This window comes from Neomonachus schauinslandi, chromosome 15 (genome assembly GCF_002201575.2).
Source record: "Neomonachus schauinslandi chromosome 15, ASM220157v2, whole genome shotgun sequence".
Classification (NCBI taxonomy): Eukaryota; Metazoa; Chordata; class Mammalia; order Carnivora; family Phocidae; genus Neomonachus; species Neomonachus schauinslandi.
Window position 1 is genome coordinate 14,607,425 of NC_058417.1, and position 14,840 is coordinate 14,622,264.

General features: G+C 42.6%; 1 protein-coding gene across 2 annotated transcripts in view; it reads right to left on the reverse strand.

The window, feature by feature from the left end:
* Nucleotides 1–563: 563 nt before the first annotated feature.
* The window catches only part of RPA1 (replication protein A1), a 72,799-nt gene continuing 58,522 nt past the window's right edge, over nt 564–14,840 (reverse strand). For both annotated transcript variants that reach the window (XM_044921373.1, XM_044921374.1), the window contains exons 13-17: nt 12,637–12,769; nt 9,488–9,664; nt 6,951–7,058; nt 2,987–3,073; nt 564–1,571 (exon numbers count right to left, since the gene is read on the reverse strand). In XM_044921373.1, the coding sequence (XP_044777308.1) occupies nt 1,467–1,571; nt 2,987–3,073; nt 6,951–7,058; nt 9,488–9,664; nt 12,637–12,769 (610 nt within the window). In that variant the 3' untranslated portion in view covers nt 564–1,466. The remainder of the gene's footprint in view (nt 1,572–2,986; nt 3,074–6,950; nt 7,059–9,487; nt 9,665–12,636; nt 12,770–14,840) is intronic.

Below are 14,840 nucleotides of genomic sequence, written 5' to 3' on the forward strand. Positions count from 1 at the left end.
CGAAACAGTCAGGCCATCATCACTCTACAGCTACACAAAGGGCCGCCACATGCCGCCCCTGCACGGATTAAAACCCGGGTCCTCCCGCTGCAGGCTGACTGCAACACCGCCTGGATGCTCGGGGAGAGATGTGCAGCAAATGCCAAGTGGTGGGTCACGGCAACTGGATAGATAATTAATATGATTAGAACACACAGAGCAAGCATGCTCTTGCTGACTGAAAAGCCCAGTAGCATAATTACTGTTTTCTTACTAGCTCACTGTCTGTACACATTTCAAAGCCTGGTTGGTGCTAGACTGCTGTGGAAACATCAATAAAATCCCAAAGTGCCAGATCATCAGCATTCTTGAGCACAATGGCTTTTTGTTTTTAGTGTTTTCATTCTTTTAAAGATGCATTTTAGGGTGGCAAACATTAGGATGAATGATCTCTAGCCCTTGGACTCATCTTTGAGTCTGTAATGAGTTAACATCTCCCCCAAGCGAACATTTATTATGAAGGCTAATTAATTGCTTTCCAGTTACAAGAACCCTTTGCATTCAAAGAAAGTAGGATTCACACGCAGAGAATATTCTGTTTATTAAAACAAAGCAGGGGAAACAAAGGGCCTCTCCTTCGAAATCCCTTCTATTTAACATAGCTTTAATCAAGAAATGAAACATACAAGTGTAAGAAATACGTACAGGTAGAAAAAGCGCGCATTCGCCAACCCAAATGCAACATTAATTGAAGTGAAAACTAAAGCAATGCTTTGTAGTTGCCGGGATGTCCCTGGGGGACAGCAAGTCCGTGCTTAACAGCTTTCCTCAGAAGAGACAATTCTGATGAATATCAGACCCACTGACTCAGTCTATGAAACCCTGAAGGAGGGATATTCTTCAGATATAAAAGATGCATCTTTGATTAATAATTCTACCCTAGTGCCATTCCAGGCCGTAACGACTCTGTGGCACCTCCCGAGAGAGCGAGCCTTCGAATTCCAGAAAGACATGCTCGCACTGCAGTAGAGGCTCCGCACACCCGCTTCTCGGCTCCCCCTCCCGAGAGGGAGCCCAAGTCGTGAGGGTGTCGCCACGGGAGAGGCGGAAACCCTCATTACATAATTTCTTTCACTGTCTGCAGAGTTAGGGTCAATTACTTGTGCCATAATTCCTGCTTGAAGATAATGAAATCTTAATAAACGGACAAAAGCCTCAAGACAGAGGGAGTGGCCGGCACTACATTACCTGCCGCCGACCCGCTGGGACGGACAGTTCACACCAGAGCCGTCGGAGCCCGTTTTGCTTCACCAAATAGGGTACGATGGGCTCCGAGAGGCGCCCAAGGGAGGAAAGCGCTTGGGCCGCCGCAGAGCGGCTCTCTGGCTGCACAGCTCACGTGGAAATGTCACACGGGGTGGGGGGAAGGAATCGGTTCCATTTCAGCTCTGCCTCTTCAAACTTCTGCCTCATCAGCCCTGCTCTTCTCACATTAGCGCGTTTCTCCTGATGTTCATGATCAGCCTTCTGCCATATTCTCTGTAGTCCACGGGCTTCACGTCCATCACGGTGGCCTTAATTCGAGACTCGTCCTTTGAGGAGAGAAAAGCAGTCTGTGAGTGGAGGAAAGCCCGCGGCACGGAGCGGTGGTGATAACCCCCTTTGCTTCAGAGGTTTCAATGATCCCAGTGGGAGAAAACACAAGGGCATGCTGGACTTAGTGTTCAGTCACTCCAATACAGAAAACAATCACCAGTTAGAGCCACGTTTGGAACTTCTGGAGCTGGAAGAGTGGACAGGAGCCCCTCTTCATCCTTCCCTCGTGCCCCCAAGCTCTCAGAAACCTAGATTCCAAATGGGATGGACCGTAGCGGGCTGATCTAGGTCAATTTATTTTCTCTGCAGAAGGGGACACAGGAGCCCAGAGAAGAGAAGTGACTTGCCTGAAGCCACACAGCTAGTTCTGAAAGTGGTGTGAAAGCAAAAGCGCCCACAGCAGAGGAGGAATCCTTGGTCTGGGGCCATCTCAGCTCTGCAAGAGACAAGCTCTCTGCACCTCACCGTCCCTGTCCGCACCATGAGAGCACTGCACGACCCCTCAAGCCATCCCCGGGTCCCACCTCACTCTGACACTCCGTCATAGACATTTGACTCCCTACCTCATTCACTGCCTACTAGCAGGTACTAGGGTTAAGGTGTAATAACAGAGTGAGGAAACCCTGAAACAAGCAGAGAGAACTCCCCGTCCTTGCTCGTTCATCAGGACTCAACAATCCCTTTAGAGGCAGGATGACGGGATGCCCAGAAAGGGTGCGGTCTGGTTCCAGGGCTCAATCACTTCTGTGTGCATGTGCTCCGTAATGACGAGGTAATCCTATTTATAAGGATGGTGAAGAGCAAGCTCTGAAGCTGGGACCGGAATCTTAGTTCTGCCGTGTGCTGGCATATGACTTATGTATATTACTTATTCTCTGCATGCCTCCATTTTTCAGTGGTAAAATGGGGATAACAGTAGTTCCTACATGTGGGTTACTGCCAGGATCAAGTGAGATACTAGATGTAAAATAAAGGGTGTAGAAGAGTAACTGGCAGATAGTAAGTGCTCAATAAATGCTGTTATAGTAGGACTATCCAATTATATGATGTTATAGGCAACTTAAAGGAATTTTCAAGGTAATTTTAACTATGTGCGGTCTTTGTTTCACATACCAACCTCAGGGCCTAAACCTCATGGAAGTGAGTCCGCTAAACACCTTACCATTCTTTGTCAGTACACCAACAAAAAAACCCCCAGGTTGTGACTGAAGAGAACACGCAGCATTTCCCTCTAGATGTTCAACACTAGACAGAACACTCAACCTCTCTAACTTTGTTTCCTCAGCGCTGGGAAGATCCAGGGAGCTTAGCCCTGGGTCTGGCATACAGTACACAATCAAGTGACAGCTGCCACCAGACTCTTGCTGTGGGTGACAAACAGTAGCTTCCCACCCCAGGTGACCCCACTTACATTGTAGGTCTCTAGTTTCACCCTGATCCTGAATGTGAAAGATCGGAAGTTGGCATTCTGGAAAACTTCCTCAAATGCTTGCTCATTCTGCAAAAACAAACGTTAAAACTTTAGGCATGGAAGCTACCAGACCATTTGAAAATACCCATTAAGATTTTTGAAGGGGCGGGGTGCCTGGGTGGCTCAGTCGGTTAAGCATCTGCCTTTGGCTCAGGTCATGATCCTAGGGTCCTGGGATGGAGCCCCGCATCGGGCTCCCTGCTCCACGGGGAACCTGCTTCTGCCTCTGCCTCTGCCTGCCGCTCCCCCTGCTTGTGCTCTGTCAAATAAATAAATAAAATCTTAAAAAAAAAAAAAATTTTTTTTTTGAAGGGGCGCCTGGCTGGCTCAGTCAGAAGAGCATATGACTCTGTATTTTGGGGTTGTAGGTTCAATCCCCACATTGGGTGTAGGGATTACTTAAAAATAAAATATTTTTTCTGAATTTTTTATTTTTTAAGATTTTATTTATTTATTTGAGAGAGAGAACAAACAGAGGGAGCGGCAGAGGGAGAGGGAGAGACAGACTCCCCACTGAGCAGGGAGCCCAAGGTGGGGCTCTATCCCAGGGCCCCGGGATCATGACCCGAGCCGAAGACAGACATTCAACCCACTGAACCACCCAGGCACCCCAAGAAAAAAACATTTTTAAAAAGACTTTTGCGAAAAATCTCAAAATTTTTTTACCCCCAGTGGTTTAAATTACTTAGGAATGACTAATCTATAGATGACATTTCATTACATAAAACTGTTTAGGTAGAGGGGCGCCTGGGTGGCTCAGTTGTTAAGCGTCTGCCTTCGGCTCAGGTCATGATCCCGGGGTCCTGGGATTGAGCCCTCCATCGGGCTCCCTGCTCCACAGGAGGTCTGCTTCCCTCTCCCACTCCCCCGCTTGTGTTCCCTCTCTCGCTGTGTCTCTCTCTGTCAAATAAATAAATAAAATCTTAAAAAAAAAACTGTTTAGGTAGAATTTTATTAATAAACTAAAATACTCTACCTATAGTAGTCAAATTCACAGAGACAGAAAGAATGGTTGCCAGGGCCAGAGGAAGGGGAAATGGAGAATTAGTACCTAATGAGTGTACTGAACGTAACAATGGTTAAAATGGTAAATTTTATGTTATGCATATTTCACTATAATAATAATAATAATAAAATTAAACCACTCTTAGAAACACATTTCTAAACTTCAAAAGTTTGTGATGGAATCTCAGGGTTATGAATTTGAGCCCCATGTTGGATGTAGAGATTTACTTAAAAATAAAATCTTAAAGGGACCGCCTGGGTGGCTCAGTTGGTTAAATGTCTGTCTTTGGCTCAGGTCATGATCTTGGGGTCCTGGGATCGAGCCCCATGTCAGGACCCCTGTTCAGTGGGGAGCCTGCTTCTCCCTCTGCCTGCCACTCCCCCTCTGCTTTTGCGCGCTCTCTCTGACAAATAAAATCTTAAAAAAAAAAAAACTTAAAAAAATAAAGTCTTAAAAAATAAAAAGAATTGAGGGAAGAAAGAGTCAGAAAAAAGTTCAAGTTTTCATACTGTTTTAGTCTCTGCACTTACAGTTATTTGTGAGCAAGTGAAGAAGGCAGGTGAAGTGGGTAAAGATTAGGGAAAGTTTGAAAAGCACAGTTCTCTCCCTCTTTGTCTTGTCCCTCAAACACTATTTAAGCTTTTTTTTTTTTTTTTTTAAAGACTTTATTTGACACAGACAGAAAGAGAGCAAAAGGAGAGGGAGAAGCAGGCTCCCCGCGGAGCATAGAGCCAGACGCAGGGCTTGATCCCAGGACCTCGGGATCATGACCTGAGCCGAAGGCAGACGCTTAATGACTGAGCCACCCAGGCATCCCTATTTAAGCTTTTCTTTTACTTTTTTTTTTTTTTTTAAAGTAATTTCTAAACCGGGTGGGGGCCAAAAAAAAGACCCAATTATAAAAAATCACATTTTCCCCGGAGTGGGGGAGCCAGGGGCCCCCATAAATAAAATTTTTTTTTAAAAAAAAAAAAAAAAAAAGTCTGGTAAGCAGAAAGGAATCAGAGAAAACATTTTATATAAATATGCATAAAATTTCCAGTAACTTTATATAAAATTAACAGTTCGTGTCAGTCAATATTATCTTTTCAAACCACATGGAACATGAAAATGATTTTGTTACACAGAACTCTTGTATAAAAGTTACTTCACATATACACACAAAGTCCTCTGGGCTTTCAGGTATGTAAATAAAACAATGTGTTAAACCTTAAGAAAATTATACTAGTTGCCATTATTCTTCAAGATAAGAGAAACCATGGAGCATGTACTCCAAGAATATTATGGTTCCTGAGGGAAGAGTTTCTGTATGTCCTCATTCACCAGCGGTAAAAACAGTGAAATGTAATAAGCTCATAAAAAACCCTGAAAAAGGGCGCCTGGGTGGCTCAGTTGGTTAAGCGACTGCCTTCGGCTCAGGTCATGATCCCGGAGTCCTGGGATCGAGTCCCACATCGGGCTCCCAGCTCAGCGGGGAGTCTGCTTCTCCCTCTGACCCTCTCCCCTCTCATGCTATTTCTCTCTCGGGTGCGCTAATAAATAAATAAATAAATAAATAAATAAATAAATAAATAAATAAATAAATAAAATCTTCAAAAAAACAAAAAACAAAAAACCCTGAAAAGCTGCCTCGAGCCTTAAAATCTGAAATGAAAATAAAGAACCAGGCAAAACAGATGAAAGATACCATCATACTTTAAAGTCAATTCCAGTTCTTTTATAAAAGGGGCTTGTTGGCATTATTTTCAGAGATCTCACAAACAATTTTAAAAAGGTGTGTGCTGGGGGAGGGGGGGAGCCAAATGGACAAACTGAAGACAGGGAAGAATAAGAAAAACACACCAAACCAATGACAAATCTTTTTTTTCTTAGTGGTGTGTGTGTGTGTGTGTGTGTGTGTATGTGTGTTTCCTTAGTGGTTTATTTAGAAATTTTCTAAGCAATTTGGAGGAAAAGTGGAAAAATCTATAGAGAGATGCTAATTTGTGTGGCCCAGAAAATACAGCTTTCATTGGTCATCTTTACACATTTTTTTTAAACGATTTTATTTATTTGAGAGAGAGAGCATGAGTGGGGGAGAGGGACAAAGGCAGAGGGAGAAGCAGACTCCCCACTGAGCAGGGAGCCCAATGCAGGACTCCATCCCAGGACCCTGGGATCATGACCTGAGCCAAAGGCAGACGCTTAACCAACTGAGCCAGCCAGGTGCCCCTATCTTTACACATTTTATCTGAGTATCTTTCCTACATTTAGCAAAATCAGTAATCTATTCCCTACATTAAATAAACCTAATATACTAAAATATAAATTTATAAAAATGAAATGGATAAAGTTACCTTAGGAAAGAAAGTTACTTTGTAAGAACTGCATCGGAAGACCTGGAGTAGCAAGTACCTTATATGTGAATTTAAACCAGGATTTGACTCAACTTTTCAGGAAGGTGTTTATTATGTTAAAAGGGCTCATCTGTACCTCAGGTTACTTCAGAAGATACCTTCCAGATCTCAAGTGATTGTAGGCACATCAACTTTAGTGTGCTAACAGTAACAGAAGTAAATGTTTTATACTTGTAAAGTGCGGTTTTTAAAGCATTTTTTTTTTTTTAAGGAGGCTCCACACCCAATGTGGAGCTTAAACTCACAAGCCCTGAGATCAAGAGCTGCACGCTCTACCGAAAGAGCCAGCCAGGCGCCCATAAAGCACTTTTTTATACATTACTTGATTACTCATTGTTAGTACACCCAAGGTGGACAAAATTTGACAGAATCAGATGAGCTCTTAAATCATCATCAGACTGAGAAACTATATACAACAACCCAAAGAAGTTGAAAAAAATTAAAGAGCAAAAAAAGGGTGTTATTGGCAACTGTTACAGTAATAATAAAAGATGAGGCCAACCTTCTCTTTTAACTCCCCAAGATAAGCAGTGTTTTGTCCAATGATGGTCTCTGCAGACTCTTGGAAACAAGTGACCCACTGATTCTCTTGAAAATCAGCAATATTTACCTGAAAAACACACTATATATTAATTCAGCCAAGAAATAATAAAAGGAAGACATACTCAGAGACTGGAAGATTAACTTTTTCCATTCATTAAAATAATTCCCAAGGAAAAAACCATTACCACTATATATGCTATATTCTTTCAAAAGAGGAAAATACTGCAGCAAGAAGTTTAAAATGTAAGTCTGGATCACAGGAGGAACACAATATGCCATGGACATGTGATTTCAGATCTCAGTGGAGATAACAACCCAACTCACCTCTCCTTCAGACACAGAATCCAGGTACACCAGACTAGGTTCCCCTCCAGCTGCAATGCCCTTTGGACTCAAGGTTTTGAATGAGCCTCCAAAGAGTGACAGCAGGTTCTCTGCATTTCAAACTCTACATCCTTCAGTCACTAGTTCCATAAGACTAGTTCCATTCACTGCTGAACATCCCAGACTATTTAAAAGCTTGAGCTTAAGGGCCTTCATCCAGCTGCCAAACTTAACTAGCAACAGAAATGAGCAATCAAGTGTCTCCACTTGGACAATGTAAAATTAAACAGGGGAGAGTCAGGGAAGAAAGTGGATTACACAGAATCCACCTGCTAAAGTAAAAGTCTTAGTACATATAAGAAAGCAAAGGTTTTTTTTTTTTTTTAAGGTAGCATTTGATGATTCTACATATTTGCTTGGCATATACATGGAGGTTTAATATCAAAAGTTATGATGAAAAAATAGGGGACAAGAAAAGTTAAAAACACTCACATATATGAGAGAATATATCACACACTAGGGTTCACACCTACAGTATGTTTACCTCATGCTATTCCTAGAGGCAAAGAGCTGAGGAGGGTGACAATGGAGACATCATCTCATGAAACCAGTGTGCTGGGATTCCTATTTACGAGTTTCACAAAAAGGCTGATAAACCATCTAAAACAATTTTTTCAGGGCGCCTGGGTGGCTCTGTCGTTAAGCGTCTGCCTTCGGCTCAGGTCATGATACCAGGATCCTGGGATGGAGCCCCACATCGGGCTCCCTGGTCAGCCAGGAACCTGCTTCTCCCTTTCCTGCTCCCCCTGCTTGTGTTCCCTCTCTAGCTGTCTCTCTCTCTCTGTGTCAAAGAAATAAATAAAATTTAAATTAAAAAAAATTTTTTACATTAAAAAAATAAACAATTTTCTCCATCCTAGTTCGATGAAGTTAAGTTTATGTTTATTTTCTGTAAAAATAGGAAGCTTAAATGTAGAAATGTAGAACTTTCCTGCTGAACTAACATTTTTTTTCCAAATTTCTTTTATGTTATGTTAATCATCATACATTACATCATTAGTTTTTGTGAACTAACATTTTAAGGGGCAATTAGAATATAGAAATGATAAGTAAAATCCTTTATTTTTTATCTAAAAATATTTTTAATTAATTCATTTACTTTAAATTTGCTATTACAAGGGGGAAAAAAAGGAAAATGCAGAAGAAACTAGAAATCAACCAGAAATAACCCCAATCAACACTCTGGTATTTGTCCTCTAGGTCTGTTTTGTGTGTGTGTACATACTTCAAGACTATATCAAACACTCCATTTAAAATTCGCCGTTTCAATTAATAAACCTGAACATATATTCATGTCATTTTCAAATATTTTAACTGTAGAAAACTGTCAAATGATTGGCAGATTCTGATGCCTTCACAGTATTCCACATTACAGATATATAATAAAGGAATTAACCAATAAAATATTAAGGAATTTTAAGTTGTATCAAAGTTTTCAAAATAACAGAGTAAGAAATAACTTTACACAGCTGTAACATCTCTGATGATTTCTTAGAAGAAATTCCCTCCAAGTGTTTAATGTGCCAGAAAATATAAACATTTTTAAGGCTCCTGATATATTACTGCCAAATCACCTTCTAGAAAAATGCAAGAATACCTATTATCATTTAGTATTATGGTTTTTTTTTTTTAAAGGACACCCTCCACTTTAAAGGTTTTTAAAACAGAAACAATTCTTACAATGCAAAAAAGCCACAGTCCCGCATCAGCATGCAGTCACATTCCTGAGAAGTCAGCTCTACAAAGGCTAAGAGGAACAGATTATCTACAAGAAAAATAACTAAATATAGGCACTGGCTGTATAATTACTGCTCTCCAGAAATGCCATTGCACATTAATTTGTCTTCATACCAGTTAGCAGAAGAGTGTCAGCGATTCTGCATTGTACTACACGCACAGCAACCGCCATCAGCTGCGTATCTAAATGCAACTTTCTGGTATGAAAAAAAGCCCTTAGTAGGAGAACAGACAGTAAGAAGCTCTTTAGCACTTACTCATCTGCAGGCTTCCTACCCCCAGCCATCTTATTTTTGCTGTTGTCTCTACAGGGCCTGGCTCTTGGCAGGGACTCAGGAGACAGCACAGTACTTCCCATCTACCCATTCTACTTACTGACAGGATCATGCGGTACTTGAAGCTGGGAAATTCACTGTCACACTTTTCACAGCGGTATAATCCATTCTGTTGGTCAATCACTTTCTTATTGCAGTCCTGAGTTGGGCAGGCCTGATACATACAGTTCTCCTTGCGAAGATACACGACGGTCGCCACAGAGCTAAAATAGTCGGCCTTCGGGAGAAAAGAGTGCCATGAGATCTAGAACACAAGGCCTACGTTCGAGACGGGACTCTGAGGCCGCCCACAGCTTGCTCTTACATGTAAGCGCTCAGTGTTTACATACACGAATCCCTAAGATCCCACTGGCTTTAGAGGGAGTAATTTCTGCTGTAGCTTTTGAAATCACTTGTGCTGACTCCAAAACCTACAAAGATAATAAATTAAGTTCTAAAGAGTATTATCCCTTAACAATGAAAGCGAATTCTAAATTAGACCAAATTAATTAATTAAAAACAGAAAAAGACGCGGGGCGCCTGGGTGGCTCAGTCGTTAAGCGTCTGCCTTCGGCTCAGGTCATGGTCCCAGGGTCCTGGGATCGAGCCCTGCATCGGGCTCCCTACTCCACGGGAAGCCTGCTTCTCCCTCTCCCACTCCCCCTGCTTGTGTTCCCTCTCTCGCTGTGCCTCTCTCTGTCAAATAAATAAATAAAATCTTTAAAAAAAAAAAAATTAAAAAAAAAAAAAAAAACAGAAAAAGACGCTATGAAAGACAAAGACTTCAAGAGACAAGATTTGTTCCTCCGGTTCCTCTGACTCTCCCAAGGTAACCGACGGAGGAAACACAGGCGAATGCGGGCGAACCCAGTGCAGCGGTGGCCAGCCGCCCTCCCACAGGTACAACAGCAGCAGTGATTTCCGGGGCCTACAGTCCCCTACATCTTTGTCTAGGCCACGGTGGCAAACTTTGTAGAAAGCCAGACAGGAAATATTTTAGGCTCTGCAAGCCAGTCACTGTCTCTGTCGCCAACGCACGCATGAGCTGCTTGCCAACCCTGGCCTACGCCGTCGACGCAGGGACGCCACCGAGAGGTCAATGTAGCAAGGACTATGTCATGTGCTCCTGCTTTATGTTGTCCCTATTTGTTTTGCTTTTTACCTCTCACAGAGAGGATACAGAGTGAATAATTTTGGGGGGGTGAACAGTTCCCTCTGGGTGTACTCCGAATTCAGAGCCAGGTCGGCAACCTCCGGGGCTTCCCAATGTCTCAGACCAAAAAAAGGCCAAACAATAATGTGAATGTTTAAAGAGACTGAGTGAGGCCTCAATCTAGAAGGCTCCAAGAAAGTAACTCTCAGGGCGCCTGGCTGGCTCAGTCAGGAGAGCATGCGACTCTTGATCTCGGGGTTGTGCATTTGAGCCCCACAGTGGGTACAGAGGTTACACCCTAGGAGAAAGTCTCCTAGGAGAATGCCTATTGAGTTTTTCTGTATTTCTAGGTAAGATCCAGATTCAATGCATGACTTGAAAGTTTGGGTGCAAATAGGTGCTCTCCAGGCCTGATTTCTTTTTTTTTAAATTTAATTTAATTTATTTTTTTAAAGATTTTATTTATTTATTTGAGAGAGAGAGAATGAAAGACAGAGAGCACAAGAGGGAAGAGGGTCAGAGGGAGAAGCAGACTCCCCGCTGAGCAGGGAGCCCGATGCGGGACTCGATCCTGGGACTCTAGGATCATGACCTGAGCTGAAGGCAGTTGCTTAACCAACTGAGCCACCCAGGCGCCCTCTTTTCTTTTTTAAAAAATTTATTTATTTTTAAGTAATCTCTACACCCAACGAAGGGCTCAAACTTACAACCCTGAGATCCAAGAGTCACATACTCTTCCAAGTGAGTGAGCCAGGTGCTCCCAGGCCTGATTTCTTATTACATACTTTAGATCTAAGAGGGACACTGGGTGTCAAGAGAAACTGAAGAGTGGCTGCTCCTCTGACCAGGACAACACAGATCTAATGTTTAATTCTCAAGATGCTGTATGACAGCATCATAAGATGCCGCCGATGACAATGATGGATAAGGGAGTACAGCGAAATGAGACAGTAAAGAATAAAAACTATGTTATATAATATGAAAATAATAAAAGTAGGAATTGTGTTTGGGGAGCATAAAGGAGAAATAAATGACTTAAATGTTGAACTGCTGGCAGAATACAGGTTTAGATCAAGACGGGAAGGGGTGCCTGGGTGGCTCAGTCGTTAAGCGTCTGCCTTTGGCTCAGGTCATGGTCCCAGGGTCCTGGGATCGAGCCCCGCATCGGGCTCCCTGCTCCGCGGGAAGCCTGCTTCTCCCTCTCCCACTCCCCCTGCTTGTGTTCCCTCTCTCGCTGTGTCTCTCTGTCAAATAAATAAATAAAATCTTAAAAAAAAAAAAAAAAGACGGGAAGAGTGTCATTATATACAAACATTGAAAGGAAGCTGCAACTAAAGTCAAATACGAGAGCCAGTTCCTGTCGGAAAATAGTGGCAAACGCTTGGCCCATGAGAGGTTAGTATCGTGCAGCCAGTGGAGGCCCACGTGAACTGCCTGATGTCTGACACGGAGCCTCGTTAATGCTCAGTGTTGGCTCTAACCTCAAAACGCATCTTCTTGGTATGTGGGCATTTCGATTTGCAGGAACAATCAGCAAAAATAAATATGGACCCGAAGTCATTACCTCTTCATTAAGATCCCTCTAAGAATTAAACAACTCTCTAAGTCAGAGTTCATAACATTTTTTTTGCCTCAAGATACGTGAGAGATGGGGCGCCTGGGTGGCTCAGATGGTTAAGCGTCTGCCTTCGGCTCAGGTCATGATCCCAGAGTCCTGGGATCGAGTCCCACATCGGGTTCCCTGCTCGGCGGGAAGCCTGCTTCTCCCCCTCCCACTCCCCCTGCTTGTGCTCCTGCTCTCGCTGTCTCTCTCTCTGTCAAATAAATAAATAAAAAATCTTAAAAAAAAAAAAAGATATGTGAGAGATACACGGAGGCATGGCTCCCTCACCCTGGCAGTGATTCTCCACCGTCACGTAATCCTCTGGTCAGAGCACTGGTTAAGAATCATAGCTCTGAATGAATGTCTGACAGCTAGTACCAGAAATCAGGTTTGAAAACTCATTCTTTTGCATACTTTATGTGCTTTTGTGAAGAAAGTTAGGAACGTGGGATACCTTGTCACCATGGCCCAGGTTCTCTGATTTAACCTCATATAAAGTTTTCCAGTTGGTGTTGCTCCCTCCTGTTCCTCCACTCTTTAGATCAGAGATGGAAACACCATCTAAGGCTTGTCCTTCTGAGTCAAACCTGAAAAATAAACAAAGAACGACAGGTACTTTATATATATTTATTGAATATATTACTTGTGTCTAAATGCCAGATACAGGCCATCCACACCCCCAACCCCCTACTCATCCAACTTTCATAGGTCATGGTCACGTGGGCTGAAATTAGTATCCTCCTTGTATCTTAAGCCAGCTGCAGCAAGGGAATGACCTCTTTTCATCTAAATTGCTTTGATGCCCCCCAGTGGTCAAGAAAGACAGTGCCAAAATACAACAACCTTTTCTTAAATTAGCATCTGGTACATAGTTCTTTAGGCTACTGATGCTCATTCTCAGTCAATAGCTGCATCTTTATCATTACTGAAATATATCAGCATAGAAAGTGGCAGTCCCCATATTATAACATGGTGGCAAAAAACGTTCCCATGGTAAAAGATCTTATAAGCCTGGGGCACCTGGGTGGCTCAGTTGGTTAAGTGTCTGACTTCTAAGCATCTGACTTCAGCTCAGATCACAATCCCAGGGTCCCAGGATTGAGCCCCGCCTCGGGCTCCACGCTCAGTGGGGAGTCTGCTTATCCCTCTCCCTCTGCCCCTCCCCCAGCTTGTGCTCTGTCTCAAATAAATAAAATCTTAAAAAACAAAAAAAGATCTGGTAAGCCTGATAATAGAGTTTAAAGGATTATATAATCCATAGTAATTTAACAGAAGATAAATAGATAATATCTTCTTAGTGAGATTTTACCTATGCCAATATCAAAATTAACATTAATTTGGGCTACAGTATTATTAAAACTGATGATACTTAAAAAAAAAATTTTTTTTTTTAAGATTTTTATTTATTTATTTGACAGAGAGAGACACAGTGAGAGAGAGAGCACAAGCAGGGGGAGTGGGAGAGGGAGAAGCAGGCCCCCCGCAGAGCAGGGAGCCTGATGCGGGGCTCGATCCCAGGACCCTGGGATCATGACCTGAGCCGAAGGCAGACGCTTAATGACTGAGCCACCCAGGCGCCCCAAAACTGATTATACTTCTTGATCACATATCAGCTGATATGAAGGAAAGTGGCTCAGAAACATAGTTGTGGCAGGGAAGAGTCAGTCTGAGATTAAAAACATGCCAATGTCATCTAAAAGGAGGATAACTAAAAGCTAAACACATACAGAACAGGCTTTTTAAAAAGAGACCATCTAACAGAATGGATGCTGCCTTAAGCCGCAGACAATTGCCTTCACATTCTGTCAGGTAAGCGGCTAAATCCGTCACAGAAGCACAGCAAGGTCCATAAATCTGTTTCACCACTACTAGCTACACCAGTTTACGGTTTCAAAAACTCCAAGAAGACATTTGCCACCAAAGATAGCTCATCAGGAATCAACAGAGCAAGGACAGAGGCAGCCCTTCTCACAATAAAAAATCCCACATTGTTATAACCAAGATCTAACATGCCCAATCCTTGCCTAGGTGGGGTGTGTGCACTGAACTTCTCTTTGATCAATGCCAGTTATTTTATTCTGGAGACAGCTATGTCTTTTTATGTTGACCAGGATCACTGTTATTGACAAGTAAAATATGAAGACCTTAATGTGGGCATGCAATTAACCTGGGGTCGAGCTCTAGAGCCCGAAAGAAAATCAAGCAGTAAGGACAAACCAAAGCTGTGGTTATTTCTGGTCAGACTACAGCTAGGCCCTGCCTTCTAATGCCATGCCAGCTACCAGGATAGTTACATATAGATGCGTGTGGATACTCAGAAGGCCGGCTTAAGTGACATGAACACTCGAGTAGCTGTTTCATGAAATCATTCAAATACTAGTGCTTCTAGTGGCTCACATTACACTCAGAATAAAAGTGAGAAGTCTGTCACAGGAACTAATTCTTTAAGTACTAAAACCCTAGGCCAGAAGTGGAACCCAACACAACTCCCCTGGGACTACAGCTATACAAATTATTAAAGCTCAAGCTAGTTAAAGTGTTTTCCCTGACCACATCAATTTTTGCATACCGTGTTTCAGTTTGAAGTGCTCCTTAAAGGCAGAGTTTTAACACCCTACAAAGCTAGATATAGTGAGATTTTAATAGGCTCTCCTCAGC